This window comes from Ochotona curzoniae, unplaced genomic scaffold (genome assembly GCF_017591425.1).
Source record: "Ochotona curzoniae isolate NIBS_2020 unplaced genomic scaffold, NIBS_Ocur_1.0 scaffold_3208, whole genome shotgun sequence".
Classification (NCBI taxonomy): Eukaryota; Metazoa; Chordata; class Mammalia; order Lagomorpha; family Ochotonidae; genus Ochotona; species Ochotona curzoniae.
In genome coordinates this window covers 39,338,510-39,355,094 of record NW_024467106.1, presented here as the reverse complement: position 1 = coordinate 39,355,094, position 16,585 = coordinate 39,338,510, and the positions used below count along the sequence as shown (strand labels likewise).

Sequence of the window (16,585 nt, the reverse complement as noted above, 5' to 3'; positions counted from 1 at the left end):
CTGTACCCACATGAGAGGCCCAGAATATGCTCCTGGCTTCAGATGGGCTCAGCTCTGACTGTTGTGACCACCTGGAGAGTATAGATGAGTTTTCGCTCCGTTTCTCCTTTTCTCTGTAAATCTGATGTCTTTTTAATTAAAAAAAAAAATCCTAAAAAAAATAAGGTTTCACCAATAAAAAGAATCATTGGATTTAAACATACTGACAAGTGGCTTTTTAAATAAAATACTCATATACTAGTATATTTCAGGGCCCAGCATGAAGGCTAAATCCTCACCTTGCATGAGCCAGGATTGCATATGGGCACTGGTTTGTGCCCTGACTACTCTACTTCCCATCCAGCTCCCTGCCTGTGGTCTGGGAAAGCAGCAGAGGACGGCCCAAAGCATTGGAACACTGCACCCGTGTGGGAGATCTGGAAGAAGCTCCTGGCTCCTGGTTACAGACAGGCTCAGCTCTGACTGTTGTGGCCATTTGGGGAGTAGACCAATCTGTGGAAGATCTTTGTCTCTCCTCTTGTAAGTCTGTCTTTCCATCTTTCCAATTAAAAAATAAATAAATAAAATCTTTTTTAAAAAAAACTATATTTCAAAATGGCTATTGAAATGGAAGTAAAACGTAAGTTGATTTTCATGCAAAAAAGAACTTTGAAATTGAGGCTGGCACTGTGGCACAAGAGGCCACAAAGACTCTGCCTAGAGCACCAGTATCCCATATGGGCACTGGCTCGTGGCCCGGAAGTACCACTTCTGATCTAGGTGCCTGTTAATGGGCTGGGAAAGCAGTAGAGGAAGTCCCACGATCTTGGGCCCCTGCACCCACGTGGGAGATCTGAAGCAGCATTGGATTGGCCAATCTACAGCTGCTGCAGCCATTTGGGGAATGAACCAGTGGATGGAATATACCTCTCTCTACTCCCTCTGTAACTCTACTTTTAAAATAAAATAAATCTCTTTTAAAAAAAGAATTTTGAAATTCATGTATAGCTTATAATATCTATTTCCCACAAACATTAAAAAATATTATTTCAAAACTTTTGCACCAAAATCAACTTCTTTTAATCATACTTTTCCATGAGCTTTCTGAAGTTGGCTAAGTTCTAGGGAAAAGAATCCAGCAATATCAAAGGATACATGTAAAATGCCAGTTACATTTCTTTTGGATCCACGAATGTCCCTACAATGCCTTCCATTCAAACTGAAAACTGCATTCCCATTTTTTCCCAAATGATTGCATCAAACATTAATCATAATGTACTCAGCAAATCATTAGTCTACCAGGCCATAATACTTCTACATCCTAGCTCAAAAGCAAACCATGTAAATACTTCCATCCGGAGTATCACAAGCAGTGTGTGAAGCAGCTGCCTGTGAGGTTGGCTCTAGTTCATATCTGCTTCCAGTCCAGCTCTCTGCTAACGTGCCCAGGAAGGCAGCAGAAGGTGCCCCAAGTGCATGGCATGGCCCCTGCCACCCACATAGGAGACCTAGAAAAAGCTCCCACCTTCGGCATGGTCTAACCTAGGCCTTTGCAGTCGTTTAGGGAGTTAACCATATCTATGTTTCTCTCCTAAGTCTGCCTTTTAAATAAACAAAATAAATCTTAAGGGGGGAAAACAAAAAGCACCCAGCCCCGTAGCATGATCCTTTTCCCTCCACTGAACCCTCACCTTAACTATGAGGTCCACAAGAGACAGTTATGTTACTGGTATTTCAGGATTCAGAGCTTCTTCAATAGTTACCACCAGAAGTCAGGCATTCAAACCTGGGATCTATACTCAGGCACATCCAAAAAACTTACACAAAGACTGCCAAAAATTGGTTAGTTTGAGTCACTGTCACCACTCTTACTAGAAAAGGCCTTAACGGCCCTAGAGGTAAAAGATCTTCTTTATCACAGAGGAATCTGAAGTCCCAATAAACACGGGAGCAGAGCAGGTGGTAAAGAGAAGAAAAGCCGACAAGAAGCCTCAGTAAGGCCTCAGCCAACAATACTACTACCGTTTTCTATTATTTTTAACTCATACAACCCAGGGGGGAGCTTTCTGTTAAGTCCCTACACACAGAATTGCTTTTCAGCTGTCAATAGCCAACATTGGAAAATAAATACAGTCACCAAGTGTAGAATGGTGTTCCTGCAGCCAGCAGGCATTTGGCTGATGCCAACAGAAAAAGGCAGGAGGCCAAGATATATAAGACCTCAAATTTAAAAGGGAGACAATATTCTATTCGCTAGCACAGAATCTGAAATAATGCAAAGCAGAAATAGGTCAAAGACTGCCTGTCTCCACATCCAACAATCCTCCTCTCTGAAGGCTGCTCATGGAAACTACTTCAGTTTTCTGTTTCAACAATAATTATTTCTATGTGCGAAAAAAGAACAGCTCTGCCCTGAAAGTTTGCTTGGTTGGTAGGTTTCCCGATTGCTACTCTGAAGAGTTTGTTACGAGCGAGGGGCTGAGTGGAATGGGAACTAGAAAAGAAGAAAGCAGATGAAAGAACTAAAACTACAGAAGGGAATTTCTGCTTTACTCTCTTTGGCTCCTTCTACTGAAGAATGGCTTTCTGCCAAGATTTTCATCAGGTTCTTAGCAGTGGAAGGGACCAAGTGAGGTAAAAATACGGAAGTCAGGGGATGCTGCCCGCTGTGTCCTGTGTTCCAGGAATCCACACAAATGTTCCTTCCCAGATGTTCTGGCTCTGTGAGAGAAGAGGATGTGGCAAAGCCTGCACGCAGAGGCGATTGCTGGCTTCTCCTGTCTGACCCCACTTGGCATGTCCTGGTCTCCTCCTGCATGTGACCTTATGTGAGAGGAAGGACAACTTCTGAAAGAATGGAAAAAGCCTGAACCAGGCTAAAAACCTGAACAGGGACTAGACGGACTCTAAAAGTATTCAACAACCTGATAATATGCTACACAAATGCAACGTCTGAATAAACTTAAAGATAAAAAAAAAACAGTAAACTTAAGTTGAGTCTACACCCCAGGGGAAGAACTAATCTGTCTTAAAATAATAATTGCAATTTACTTTTTAACATATTTTATGATCTCACATATATGTATGAGGTCCCTGCAATAAATTCATAGAGAAAGACTACGGGGGCTAAGAGTAGAGGAGGTACAGGGCTATTACTCTTAATGGTACATGATTTCAACTTGGGGTAACAAAAAAGTTCCTGTAACCACATTAAAAATGGTCATTCAGGTTATGTGCACCTTGTTGCAGTAAATTTTTTAAATACATAGGAACCAGTGTTATTTGTACACAAAAATGGTAAGCATTAATTTTAAGAGCAGTCCTTGAAGAGCCAGTGTTTTGGCACAGCAAGGTACACTTCTACCTGTGATGCCAACATCCCGTAAGAGTACTGGTTCTAGTCCCGCCTACTTGAAATGGTGAAAAAGGGGGTGTTATTGGAAAACACTAAAGGTATCCAACATGTAGAAGAGTTTAGATCGTTTAGAAACACTGCATACCCAGGTATAAACAAAGGGCAAGAATCCAAAGTGGGTCTACTCTTGTATCACATATTAAACATTCCTGGGTTCAGAAGCCAGAACAGAGCATCAATCTCTTTGGGTCTAACTATGTTCTACAGTTTGGCCAGACCTGCTTTTATCATACAGTGAAGTAGCTTCCTCCTCCTCCTTCTACTATCACCTGCCCAAAATTACCTAAGAACTGTATATACTAACTGGTGTCTCACTTGCAGCATTTCCGCTCTCAAAAGAGGAGGAAAACGACTCTTTAAGAAGTCTGTAGTCCAAAGCTAAAAGCTGGAAAGAGTATCAGTCACCTCCTTACATGATGGTTATGTCCAAATACACTGTTTTTCATACATATTCAGTGAATTAAAAATCAAGTAAGAAAGAAGCTAATAAGCCAAGATTCCACATTTTACTTTTGAATAGAACAGTAACTCCAAGATTAAAGGTTTTAACATGGAATCGAGAAGCTGGCATTTGTGGCATGGCACATTAACCTGCTGCCCGTAGTGTAGTCTTCCCCTACTAGAGCACAGGGGCCAGTCTCTGCTGTTGTGCTTCTGATCCAGCTTCCTGCTAACATGCCTGGGAGACCAGCAGCAGACGGCCCACTACGACGGCCCCTGCCACCCACATAGGAGATCTGAATGGAGCTCCTGGTGTCTGACTTCATCCTGCCCTAAACCAAGCCATCCCAGCCAGGAAGGAAAACTACAAGATGGAACATTAGCTGCTCTCTCCCTCCCCATCCCTCTGCCTTTCAGTAGGTTCTCTCATCTTCCTGCTTGATAAGGTAACAAACTTTCTACAACATGTGCAGTAAAAATCATTTAAAAATGTGTTTAACAGAAGCTAACCTTATATTTAGGCTCACAGAGGGAAAAAGTTACAGAATTTTACAAAAATCAAGCAATCATTTAGGGAGAGCCTTTATTTCACACATGAAGAAATGTCAACTGACATGACACACCACAATCAGCTCATTCAGATACACGTTAGAGTGAACTAAGAGCAAGCTCCCACTCTGGGGGTGGGCTAAAGAAAGTGGCAAAGGAGACTCTCCAGGATTAGAATAGAATGGGTGCGAGGGGCTTAAAAGACAATGTCGTTGTTAACCTCTATGTTAATGGCCCTGAATAACCCTTTCAACATTTTCATTTAAAACATCAAAATGTGATGAAATAAAGCTGTTCTTTCTCTTGCCCAGTGACCTTGAAAACACACAGGCATTCTGGTTTCATTATTTCCTTTAGGTATACCTACATTAAACCTCACTTTAAACGTCAGGATACATGCAAGGTCAAAGAGGTTGTGAAAAGTCAAGGGTTATCAAATTTACTCCTCAAGGCTCTACAAAACATTCAAGTTTCTCATTCCACACCAAGAAATGCAAACGTTAGCTGAGCTAGAGGTGGGGGTGGATACACCATCTATGCTCCCCCTTAACAATCAAAGCATTATGGGGAAAACAGAGTTCCAACAAAAAGTACAATGATGAGAAAAGAACTCATTAACAGCTAAAAATAAACTCTAATTCACAATATGCATAAGGATTTAGCAAAAAAAAAAAAGAAAAGGAAAGGAAAACAAGATGTAAAATTGCATCTGTTAAGCTAACCATTCCCTCATGGAAATTGCTCCTACCCAACCCCACACAAACTGAAATCTGTAGTCTGGGATGCCTGAATGAAGCAAAGCTTTAGATGTTTTCAATGAATATTTCAACAGAAAAGAAAACAAAGGGGTAGCAATTTTTTTTCCCAAGCCCTTCAATTTGCTAACACGGCAGAATACTGAGTTTTTTTAACATCTAAGTACTCAGGTCTCTGTATTTGAAGATCTTACTTGACAAAATCAGAAATAGTTAGTTCATATTAAAGGGCTAGTCACCTTAAGGAAGAGGATGGTCAATTAAAGTAAAGTCACAGGTCTTATCTAACCAATACTTCACAGCTCAATTTAAAACCGACTATCCTTCTAGGCCAAGTGTAGGCCGTTGGGGAAGCTCAGCTCAGAGTACCTTCATATTTTAAGTCAAGCTAATTCATTCTGAGTAACATCCACACAATACCACATAGAGCAGTAACTCCATGCTCCAGTGCTCGAGTTCCAAGAGGCTGATACAGCGTCTTTAGTCATCTTACCAGGCTCCCAAGTTCTGTCTTAGACTTCCTATTCCCACCTTATCCCACCCCTGGGAAACCAATTATGTTGGCCAAATCACCTAGAAAGCAAAAGACAGAAAATCAACTTTGCAATTTGCCCATAAGAAACTAAGAATTGCAGGACGATAGATATATTTACATATTTTAAAAAGGAAAAAAAATGCCGTACAATTAAATAAATATTAACAGATAAAAAAGAGATTAGGAAAAGGGAATAACCCCCACTTGCCAGCAGCTCTTAGGCAGAAACAAATTTAGAGACCAGTAGCTCTCATTAGGCAACAAACGAGAAGTGTTCAGGCTAGGATTTGAACCCGAGTGTAACAATGTTCTTTCCAGGGTAACACCTCAGAGATTATTGCTCTTCTGGTCATTTCCCCAGCAGGAAAGGATACAACAGGCATTTTGTGGCTAAATTCAACCCAACAACTTGATTCGGAACTACTAGGACTGCAACAACCCAAGAGAGCCCGGAGCTGCAGTACATTTTATTACCATTGCGTTCACACCCAGTGCACAGGATAAGGAGTGCCTCACAGTGCCATCTTCTTATTCCCCTGAAGATATAAAGGCCAAACTGAACATCTTTGTTCTAATTTAGCACAATAAGGACAGATCATCTCTCGAGTTACCTAACAATCACATTTGGGATAAAAAAACTTTCTGAAGCTAGAACTCAAAGATAGTTCAATGTTCCACTCCTTAATAATCTTTGGAAGAGGTGTGACTACTGCTCTGTAGCCTACCACCACTAAAAATTTTGGATTTCCAGACACCATTATCAATGAAAAATGTTTCCAATGGTATCAAAATATTGCTATCCTCACATTTCGAACAGCAAAAACAAATGCATTGAGGAGTAAAACACGCTAATTCAGTTACTGTACAGATCTGGCAAATCAAATGACACTCCCAAGCAAAATGCCAGAAAATATCTGTTAAAGTTGACCTTTTTTAGTTAGGAAACAATGCTCTGAGTTTCCACAGCTCTCAGAATTCAGCAGCAGCAGTGTACTCAGCTGAAAGTCAATTAACTCAGAACAAGCTCAAAAGAAGTTGGCAAATTCTGAAACACAGCTTTAGTTCAACAATCCACTATTTTGTTCAGGAATATTCAAAAGGAAATGTTCCAATAGGTACAAAATAAAAATGCCTCATTCTATTCAGAATGTAGACAGAATTTTTAAAAGCAGCTGGTGCTATGGTCATTTAAAAAGTAAAGTAATGAAACAGAATAAAGACCAACACCAACAAAAAAAAAGGGAGGTTGGGTTTTTACTGCACGATATGATGGAAAAGGGTAAGATGCGTCAATTTCCTTTCTTAGGAAAAGAAGGATTTTACCATTTGATAGATGTGCAAAAGGAGAAGAAATTCTGTTTCAGAATTTAATTGTTCTTTACCTTATTTTAATTCACCTGCTTCTTTCAACATTTTCACCATTTTCCACAATTACTGTGACATCTACTAATATATTGAGCATTCTAACCATAAATAACCTGACCCAAGTGTCAACAGACTATTATTTAAACACAGAAATTTCTGGAATAGCATAAGGCACACATGCACTTAAACTATACGCCTCAAAACCTTCGAATCATGCTCTCATTTCCTATGAACAGTAACAAAGTTTGGGAGTTTTTATCAAACTAAAAAATAAAAGAAAAAGAAACTAAACATGTTTAGTTTAATTTACTGGTAAGAAAATATGACCATTCTAGATGTCCCAATCACAACAGTAATATAATCAATGGGCAAGATCAGGATCAACATTTTGAGATTTGATTATTGTTTAGTCTTTATCTTTTTGGGCCCAGCACCGTAGCCTATGAGCTAAAGTCCTCGCCTTGAACATGCCCAGATCCCAAATGGGCACTGGTTCTAATCATGGCAGCTCCACTTCCCATCCAGCTCCCTTCTTGTGGCCTGGAAAAGCAGTCAAGGACAGCCCAAAGCCTTGGGACCCTGTACCCATGTGGGATGCCCCGAAGAAGCTCCTGGCTCCTGGCTCCAGATCTGCATAACATCGGTCGTTGTGCCCACTTGGGGAGTGAATCATTGGAAGGAAGATCTTCTCTGTCTCTCCTCCTCTCCGGTTATCTGACTTTCCAATAAATAACTAAGTCTTTAAAAAAAAAAAAAAAAAGATCAACATTTTGAGATTTGATTATTGTTTAGGCGTTATCTATAGTCTTAAGTTTTTTTTCCCACTATTTTTACTTGTTGAATGTTTTACTAAATGGAGTTTTAAGCCTGTGATTGTGAAGTGAACTGAAAGTATGCCAATATAAACATTTTAAAAATGAAGTCGGAGGGTAGGTGGAAAACGTGAATAGCAAGGAGGGTTGGTTGGGAAGTACCATTGTCTCCTAAATCTGTATTTTAGAACCAGTGGACTTTAGACTTCATAAAAGCTTTAAATATGTGTGTGCACATATATGTCTATATTTATATAAAACCACAAAATGAAAACCCAATAGATTCAGACTGATTTTTTCAGTGTGTGTTCTAAAGAGCTGTTGGAAATTGACATAAGTTGGCTTCTCAGAGTCACATGTCCTCTTCCACACTTAAGACAATGCGGTACAAAATAGGAAATACCACAACCGTCAACCTCAGTAAATCAGGAAAACAATCCTCATGATTTATCAACTCAAGAGAAGTGCTTCTTTTTCAAATATTTTTGTATGCCTACAATAGATGTCTTCTCTGCAACCAGTGATGGTTTCATTAACTTAGGGTATACGCAGCAGCTGCACTGTTTATGTTTGCCAAGACTCATTCCATTGCGCTGTAAAGGAGTCCAGCCCATGCCACCTCTAAACACTCCACTGTGATATACTCCTTGAACTGAATGTCAGTGAGAATCACCTTATTTTTTTAAAAATTGTATTATGTTATTTGAACGGGGCAGAGGAACTAAGAAAGATCTTCCAACTGCCGCTCTACTTCCACTTGTAACAACCAGGGCTGGCCAGGCTAAACCCATGGGCCAGAAACTCGACTCAGATCACCTAAGTGAGATGCAGGGACTCAGATACTTGAGTCAACAGCTGCTGTCTCCCCCAGGATGCATGCCAGCAGGAAGCTGCATGGGATCAGAACTACAAGTACATGAGGAATGAGGGTATCCACTTCACTGCAACCCAAATGCCACCCCAAAGGACACAGGAGAGCCGGTGCAGGAGCACTCTGCCCGCCAAATGTAAAAACCATGGTTATCAGAACCAGAGGCATCAGAGAGGAATCTGCTTAAATAGATCTTGTTCCTTTTCTTCCTTAGTTTCTCATGTAGACTTCTTAGCCACTTCCCCACAACTTAATGTCCCTCAAAGTCCAAATCCTTCCTTTGTTAAAATAGCACAGAAGCCCCCAAATCTAACTTTGAAGTTCCGCTCCTTCTCATGAGCTTCTGAGCATGTAAAATATTAAAAATCTGTGCCTTTTCCCCAATTAATATATCTTTTGTTAGCCTAATTTCCAGATCATCAGATTTTGAAACCTAACACAGTGGGGAGGAAGTTTTCCCTTTCAGGCAAGGAAAAGAATAGTACGTAATCTCTTAAATGTTATGTTTCTAATTTCATCCTTCTGGAATCTCTGATCTAAACTAATCAACACTTACATTGATATCTGGTCTAAATACTCAGAAAAAAAGAGGCACCCAGAAGAATACCTTTTAAAGCCTTTCTCCAAAATTTTGCTGAAAGCTTCCAAAGTAATACAATTTTTTTAATGACAGATTAAGCATGACCTTTGGAAGAAAAAAAAAAGGCATAATGGAAAACTAATTAGATCTAAAAATATATTGATAAGGATGCAAATGAAGTTTCTTCAGAACCTTTTTATCTATTAGAGATGTTTGAAAGTTCCATCAAGGGCTCTACAAACTTGAAAAAAGTTTCATTTTAGACAGACTAAGCCACTAAAGTTTGTAAGATTCAAAGGCACTATATTCATTAGCACACTAGGCCTTAACCCTTGTGTAGCCAAGCTCTCCCTATTCCTGCAGAACGTGGAGCACCTGGGGCCATTCTACCATCCAGACAATTAAACAGCATTGAAAGTGTGTAAGGTAAGATGTTCACCACTCACTCTTCAACCTGCCCAGGTGCCCTGCTGCATTCAACCAGTCAGCAAGAGGCAGAATTACTGATTTCTCGACAAACACCTACCAGGCTAAATATACAACTGTACTTACAGAACCACACACATTGCCAATGTGCCAACAGCCATCTGTTCCCTGTGACAGACAGATTTCATCACAGGAAATAAGCACAATTAAATGTGGAGGTATATGTTAGGCTAATGAATTATCATTTATCTGTTTCAATTCTGAAGAACTATGATTGCATTTGTTTAAAAAGCAGGGGAAACTCCTAGGCCATAAAACCAAAATTTTAAAATCTCATTCTGGGTCCAGCATAGTACTGCCATCAGCGACACCAGCATCCCACTGAATGCCAGTTCATGCCCAGCTGCTCAACTTTCAATGCAGCTTCCTGCTAATAGCATGGGAACACAAAGAAAGATGGCCAAACGCTGAGGTCCCTGCCACTAATGTGAGAACCAGATGAAAGTCCTGGTTGAATTGGCTCAGTGCTGGCTGTTGAAGCCAAGTGTGGAGTGAATCGATGGATGGAACATCACTTTGTCCCTTACTCTAATTCTTCCAAAATAAAGAAATAAATCTTGTTGTTTTTTTTTTTAATCACATTCTGGGGGCCAGGGCTATGATGTCAGTAATTCTACCTCTAATCCAACTCCCTGCTAAAGTACCTAAAAAAGCAATGGAAAATGGTCCAAGTACCTGGACTCCTGCCACCACATGGCAGACCTGGACGGAGTTCCAGGCTTCTGGCCTCCACCTGGCCTAGCCTAGGCTGTCACGGCTATTTTGGGAGTGAACCACTGGACAGAGGTGTGTGTGTGTGTGTGTGTGTGTGTGTGTGTGTGTGTGTTCTCTATAGTTCTATCAAGTAAATAAGAATGAATCTTGTAAGAAAAATATCACATTCTGATCCAATAAGCAAGGGTCAAAACTAGCATTAAGGTTCTCGGGAAGCAGTAGCAACAAAGCAAAACTAGGTGGACCTGAGGGGAGCAGGGCGTTCTTACCAGACAAGGCACTGTCTGTTTACAGGTAATCAACACACGCAGAATCTCCCTAGAACCCCGGAAGTGTCTGGGTTTTATTTGTTTTGTTTTGTTTTCATTATTTTGTCCGAAAGCTTCCAGTTGGCAGCTGATAGGGTCTACACAGGACCATCTCAAACAATTCATAGACTGAGACCACCATACTAATATGAAACAAATAACACTAATGACAACACCTTCAACTAATTAGTTACCCCTCCTTTTAAAAGAAAAAAATAACAGTGACAGAGCACCTATCCTCGATTTTTGAACTACTCACATGCTCACTTTGACAGACATGCAGAATCAATATGGCCTCATGACTTTTAAGCTCTAATTTCCAGAAACACTGAAATCAACTCATCAAAGAACAATGAGAAGGAAAACTTAAGTTTTCTGTAGAATTAAGTACTATAGTTGCCGTGCTTATCCAACCACTCAAGAACCAGAATTCAGGCAAGCCTGGATATCCAAGGCTCCACGACTCTGCAAAATGTTCAGCGAGACACTGGTAACGAAGTGACTGAAGCACTGCACCGCACCTGCAGAAATCGACTCATCAATTCTCTGCACAGCACCAAAAATTTTTTCAAACTTCCCTTTGCTAAAGAAGTAGAGCTGGATTTGGGGGCCAGAGGACCAGAATACTGCCACAGATCTACAATATTTTGGAGAAGTATGAATATCTTTGTTGATGTTATTGAATCTCAGTGCTTGATTCCCCCTTCCACTCTCCCTTCAAATGAAAATACACTAGGCTAGAAGATACCCACCCACTCACAGCTATATCCCACGATAAATTCCTAAGTGGGCCCTATGTTTACTTTCTAAATGAATTTTGTTGCAAAACAAAAGGAAAGGAGATTGCCACAAAAAGGGATCCGAACATGAAAACGGTTACTCTTGCTGTGTACATAACGCCTGTCATGTTTAAACGGACTGGTTAGGGTCACCAACGAAGACTTTTCTGGCTTTAACACTCTATTAGTTTATTCACTCCTTAAATCATAAAATCCACTTCCCTTCTTTACAAAGCAGCATCAGCAGGTGCCACGGACTCTAAAGTACACCTAGACCTTAAAGGGATGAGCCAGTCAACTCACATGTACACACAGCTATAGCTTCTCACACTGAATGCCTATAGATGGAAACACGCATGAGCATAAAACTGGGCAGAAGCTCAGAGACAACTTAGCATCCAACACAATAGAATGTAAGCTACAGAAGCTAATTATATTTGTTTCTGAAGGCATTTCTTAATGTACTTCCCTAATCCTCACTCAAAATAGTGACATTAATTTGCTAACTTACACACAATTTTAAAATTATGTTTTCTTCTATGGCTCAGAAAAATGGCACAGACTCTCCTAACTATGGGCTTTTGCAACTGAAATTATATTTCCTAATTCAGCAATAAGTTTTCAGAAAAGTGAAAGGAGAGATTTCAAATTTTCCTCAAGGGCAACTTCAAAATCATCTTGAAAGCTTCACAACTACTGCTCGCGCACCCACAGAATCAGAACACAAACACCTAAAGCAACTGCTCACCAGGACATCCGGTCAGCTGGCTGCTGAAGCGAGGAAGCCAACAAGTCTGACCCGCCCTGAAAACACCCCAAGACAAGAACTCCACAGGGTAGAGTCCAAAGTCCCACAATTTTTTCCCAAAAACCTTTCTAGAGGTATGTTAAAAGCATTTCTTAGGAAGATAGCCTACTTTGCAAAGTACAACGATACAGAATCTATTTTTGGATAATTACAATTTACTACTTTGTTCAATACACATATTTACTAAGAAACAGCATGGCGGGGGGCCAGAGGGTTCCTAAGTTTTGCTAGTGGCTAAATGTCAAACCCTCCTGAAAACAGGTTGAAACTGAAACGTCAACATGCCAGATCCAAACAGTCACTGGAAACAGAGGGGCTTTGTGTTCAGATTCACCTAGTCCGTTTTTTAAACTGAACCTCACTGTCATTATGCCCACCTTATGACACATTCACACTTTGTCAATATTCACAAGTTAGGGAAGATTTCAGATTAAACTGTATGATAACCAGTCAGCAAATGATTCCACATTAAGTAGAAATCTACTGACAGGAACACATCCCCAAAACAGATTCTACAATCAAAGAAGGCTAAGAGATTCTCTGAATCAAACCTGATTTTTTTTTTTTCTGTAGGATTTTTCAAGACTCTTATCATGATTATGATCTGCAGTGTAGATCTCAGAACCACTAAGCGGTATTTCTCAAATGTGTCTTTAACAGTAAACTTACACTGAGGAATAATTACAACTATTTCGTGAAAGCTTAGAAGTCATATTTCAAAGTCCATCCCCATTATGACATCTCTTAGGTACTATATTTGTTTACTAGATGTTTTTAACTGACATTGTTACCACAGTGGAAATGTCCATTACTACTGTCTATCACTGGAAAGGCAACGGCAGAAGGTAAAGGAACTGAACAGCAAACCCAAATAAGGCATTTAGCTAACCACATATTTCAGATTCACCACATGGTGTATGTTCCTATTATATATATGTACCTATTACTTTATAATAGGTAGTGATAAAGAACGTGAAGAAACATCCTAAACTAAGTCCACTTTGCTAGGTAGCAGCTTCAGTTAAAGGTGTGATGGATGTTCACCTTGAATTACTTTACTTTTTAAAACTGTTTATAAACTTCACATGTATTATTCATACTCATTTTAGGAAATGAAACTGCAAAAATCTCATGTACCTAGTTCTCTATGTTCAAGGACATTAACAAGAAACTTCCTGATGAGATCACAGTGAACATCTAAGAACCTGGTCAGTAGGGGCCAGTGACAATAAGCTTTGCCTGATCTCAAAGTGTAACAAGTTCAATCTGCAACTCAAGAAAGCAAGCATTAAGAGGAACGGGATCTTGCAGTCTTGGTAACTGCATGGCTAAATCCATGATCTCCAGAGAAGTCCAAATGGTTCTTAGAAAGGTACTGAAGTAGTAGCACTGCCCTTTCTTCAACCTCCACTTCATTTTGCTGATCAAAACCTTAACTCATGAACTACGTGTTGGGGTCATTGTGGCATAGTGAGCAAGACATACACCTGCAACAACAGTGTCCAAAATGGCACTCCTTCTTGTGTCCAAGCTGCTCCATTTCTGATCCAGCTTCTTGATAACAGCCTGGGGAAACTGGAAATATGCCAAGTGTTCCAGCCCCTGCCACTCACATGGCAGAGCCTGATGAAGCCCCTTGCTTCGGCATGCCTGGTGCTGGCCACTGCAGCTATGTGTTGAAGCACCAGTAAAGAATTCCGATTGCTGGGCCTGGGCACAGCGGCTTAGCAGCTAAAGTCCTCTCCTTGAACATGCCGGGATCCCATAGGGGACCGGTTCTAATCCCGGCAGCCCTGCTTCCCATCCAGCTCCCTGCTTTTGGCCTGGGAAAGCAGTCGAGGATGGCCCAAAAGCCTTGGGACCCTGCACCCGCGTGGGAGACTAGGAGGAGCTCCTGGCTTTGAATCAGTGCAGTTTCAACTGTTGCACTCACTTGGGGAGTGAATCATTGGAAGGAAGATCTTCCTCTCTGTCTCTTCTCTCTATACATCTGACTTTGCAATAAAAATAAATAAATCTAAAAAAAAAAAAAAAAGGAATTCTGATTCCTGAGTCCACTTGTTCACTCTGTAAGTATGCTTGGCTTTTACAAACATTCAGCTTATGAGTAATTTGATAAATACAATCACTCAAATTTAACAATAATGAAAAAAAGCCATGAGTTCTCACTACATTTGATATATTTTTCATGTTTAAAAACAACTCCTACAGGGACTATTAGCCCTTCTATGGAAAGCATACGCATCCTAATTAGGTTGTGGCTTACTCTGAAAACTTAAGTCAAATATTTAAACATCCCAAAGAGATTTCCAATGACCTACTATTCAAAATGATACAATCATTAAAACAAAATTACCTTTTTGATAAGAGGGATACTGCTATACCACTTCTTCCTTTCCTTGCTAAAGAACAGATCTCATCATAGTTGCACTCCATCAGTGCAAAGATTCATACACTGACATGAATGTTAGCATTTACTTTATCAAACAGAAGCACTATATTAAATTAAAGGACATCATCATAAGAGTTGGTTTTTTCCTCTCTCTCTCCTAAACTCAATATTCTCTTCCTATCTCACTGTTTAGAAAAGTCACAGAAGCATAGGAAACTGAAAAAGGAAAAGGTTAATAATTACTTCCCTGGGGTACGGACACTTTTAAGATATTTTCCAGATGAACTGCCCAGCGTAGGCAAAAGTTAAAATACAGATCGCCTTTCCTTCAGAAGAAAAAAATAAAGCTTCTATAACTAAGTTTCACAGTGTTAATATAGCTAGTTAAGAAAAAAATCTGGATGTGTAAAACCCACAGCCCTGAATGATTTACCAGCAGAAATGTAAATGCTTTCTTGTATCTTGTAACACAATCTTTTACAGGTGATTATTTATACAAGACTGCGTACCTGTTATTTTGTCTCTTACAAGCTTACAGGACTCTATCTCCCCAATGCTCCCAAAAAGACTCTTTAGTTCTTCCTGGGTCATGTTCTGAGGAAGGTAGTTGACTATTAGGTTGGTCTTGCTGTCCTCCGTGTTCCCAGAGTCAACTGGCGACGAGCAGTTGTTATTTATGGTGGTTGGACCATTGGCTGTGTTATTGCAAGTTGGCCCATTAGACAGTTGTGTTTCCATGGCAGCAATTACCTGCTAAAAACAGAGAAAATAAGAAATGTCAGAATTCATATTTCACAACCTATTAGAGATTCCATCCAAGAGTTTAAACACCTGTCACTAAACACAAGTCATTCTGCTGAAATTACAACAAAGCTTCAACACAAAGTATAACGCCTACACTAATTTGCACTTCATATTAAGCTATTCCACCTAAGATTAGAATTACATTTTCATATACATATTCCATACATGCACATAGGTATAATTTAAAGTTTAAATATTTTCTAGACTCACATTCTAGTCTATTCTCATACCCTTACTCACCTGTAATGTCCTTTAAAGAGGGTACTGGGACCAGGGGCACACAATTAAATCCTGACTAAACATCATATTTTAAAAATAAGTACTTAACATGCTGTCAAAACAAACCAAAAACAATCTAACTCAGAAGGTTTTCAATTATCTAAACAGGTTCAATATTCTAAATCTGACCTTCATTAACTTAAAATCAAGGAAAGAACACTTTAACAAAATATAAGTTTGTCAACATGTACTGTTTTGGTTACATATTGAGAATATTTTGAATCGACAACAACTTGTACTTCTACCATTGGCAAGAAATAAGAAAAATAGGGAATGCAAAGGATTTGTAGGGTAACTTGGGAATGAAGCTATAAATACTTTGCCTACCATGTAGAATATAACAGGCCATCCTTGTCCACCTTAGCAGCTAAAAATCACAAATAAGGCAAATGATCTATAGCATTAGAATGATATCCCAAACAATGCAATATGGTATTTTTGTCTTGGCTCTGATTTCAAAGAGCCATTCCTGAAGAGCCATTTCTCTTCAGAGAGGGAAAAATAACCACACACATAAAAGTATCCATTATCCAGGCCACCAAAACAATAATATAAATTTATGTCAACTTTGCAAACAGACCAGCCCAAGAAATTTTCATTTGAGCACAAAAGCCTGTTGAAAAATGCCAGTAATGAGATACCTATAAACTCCAAATAACCAAATAAATGCCAAAGTGGGGGAAGGGTTTGCATGGGAGATAGCCTCAAACTAC

At 39.7% G+C, this 16,585-nt stretch overlaps 1 protein-coding gene across 13 annotated transcripts in view; it reads right to left on the bottom strand.

The window, feature by feature from the left end:
- Positions 1 to 16,585, bottom strand: part of ELAVL2 (ELAV like RNA binding protein 2) — a 174,169-nt gene that overhangs the window by 54,507 nt on the left and 103,077 nt on the right. For 10 of the 13 annotated variants that reach the window (XM_041004393.1, XM_041004395.1, XM_041004396.1 and 7 more), the window contains one exon: positions 15,299 to 15,542. In XM_041004393.1, the coding sequence (XP_040860327.1) occupies positions 15,299 to 15,542 (244 nt within the window). The remainder of the gene's footprint in view (positions 1 to 15,298; positions 15,543 to 16,585) is intronic. The other 3 variants (XM_041004386.1, XM_041004389.1, XM_041004387.1) reach the window with 1 other exon arrangement.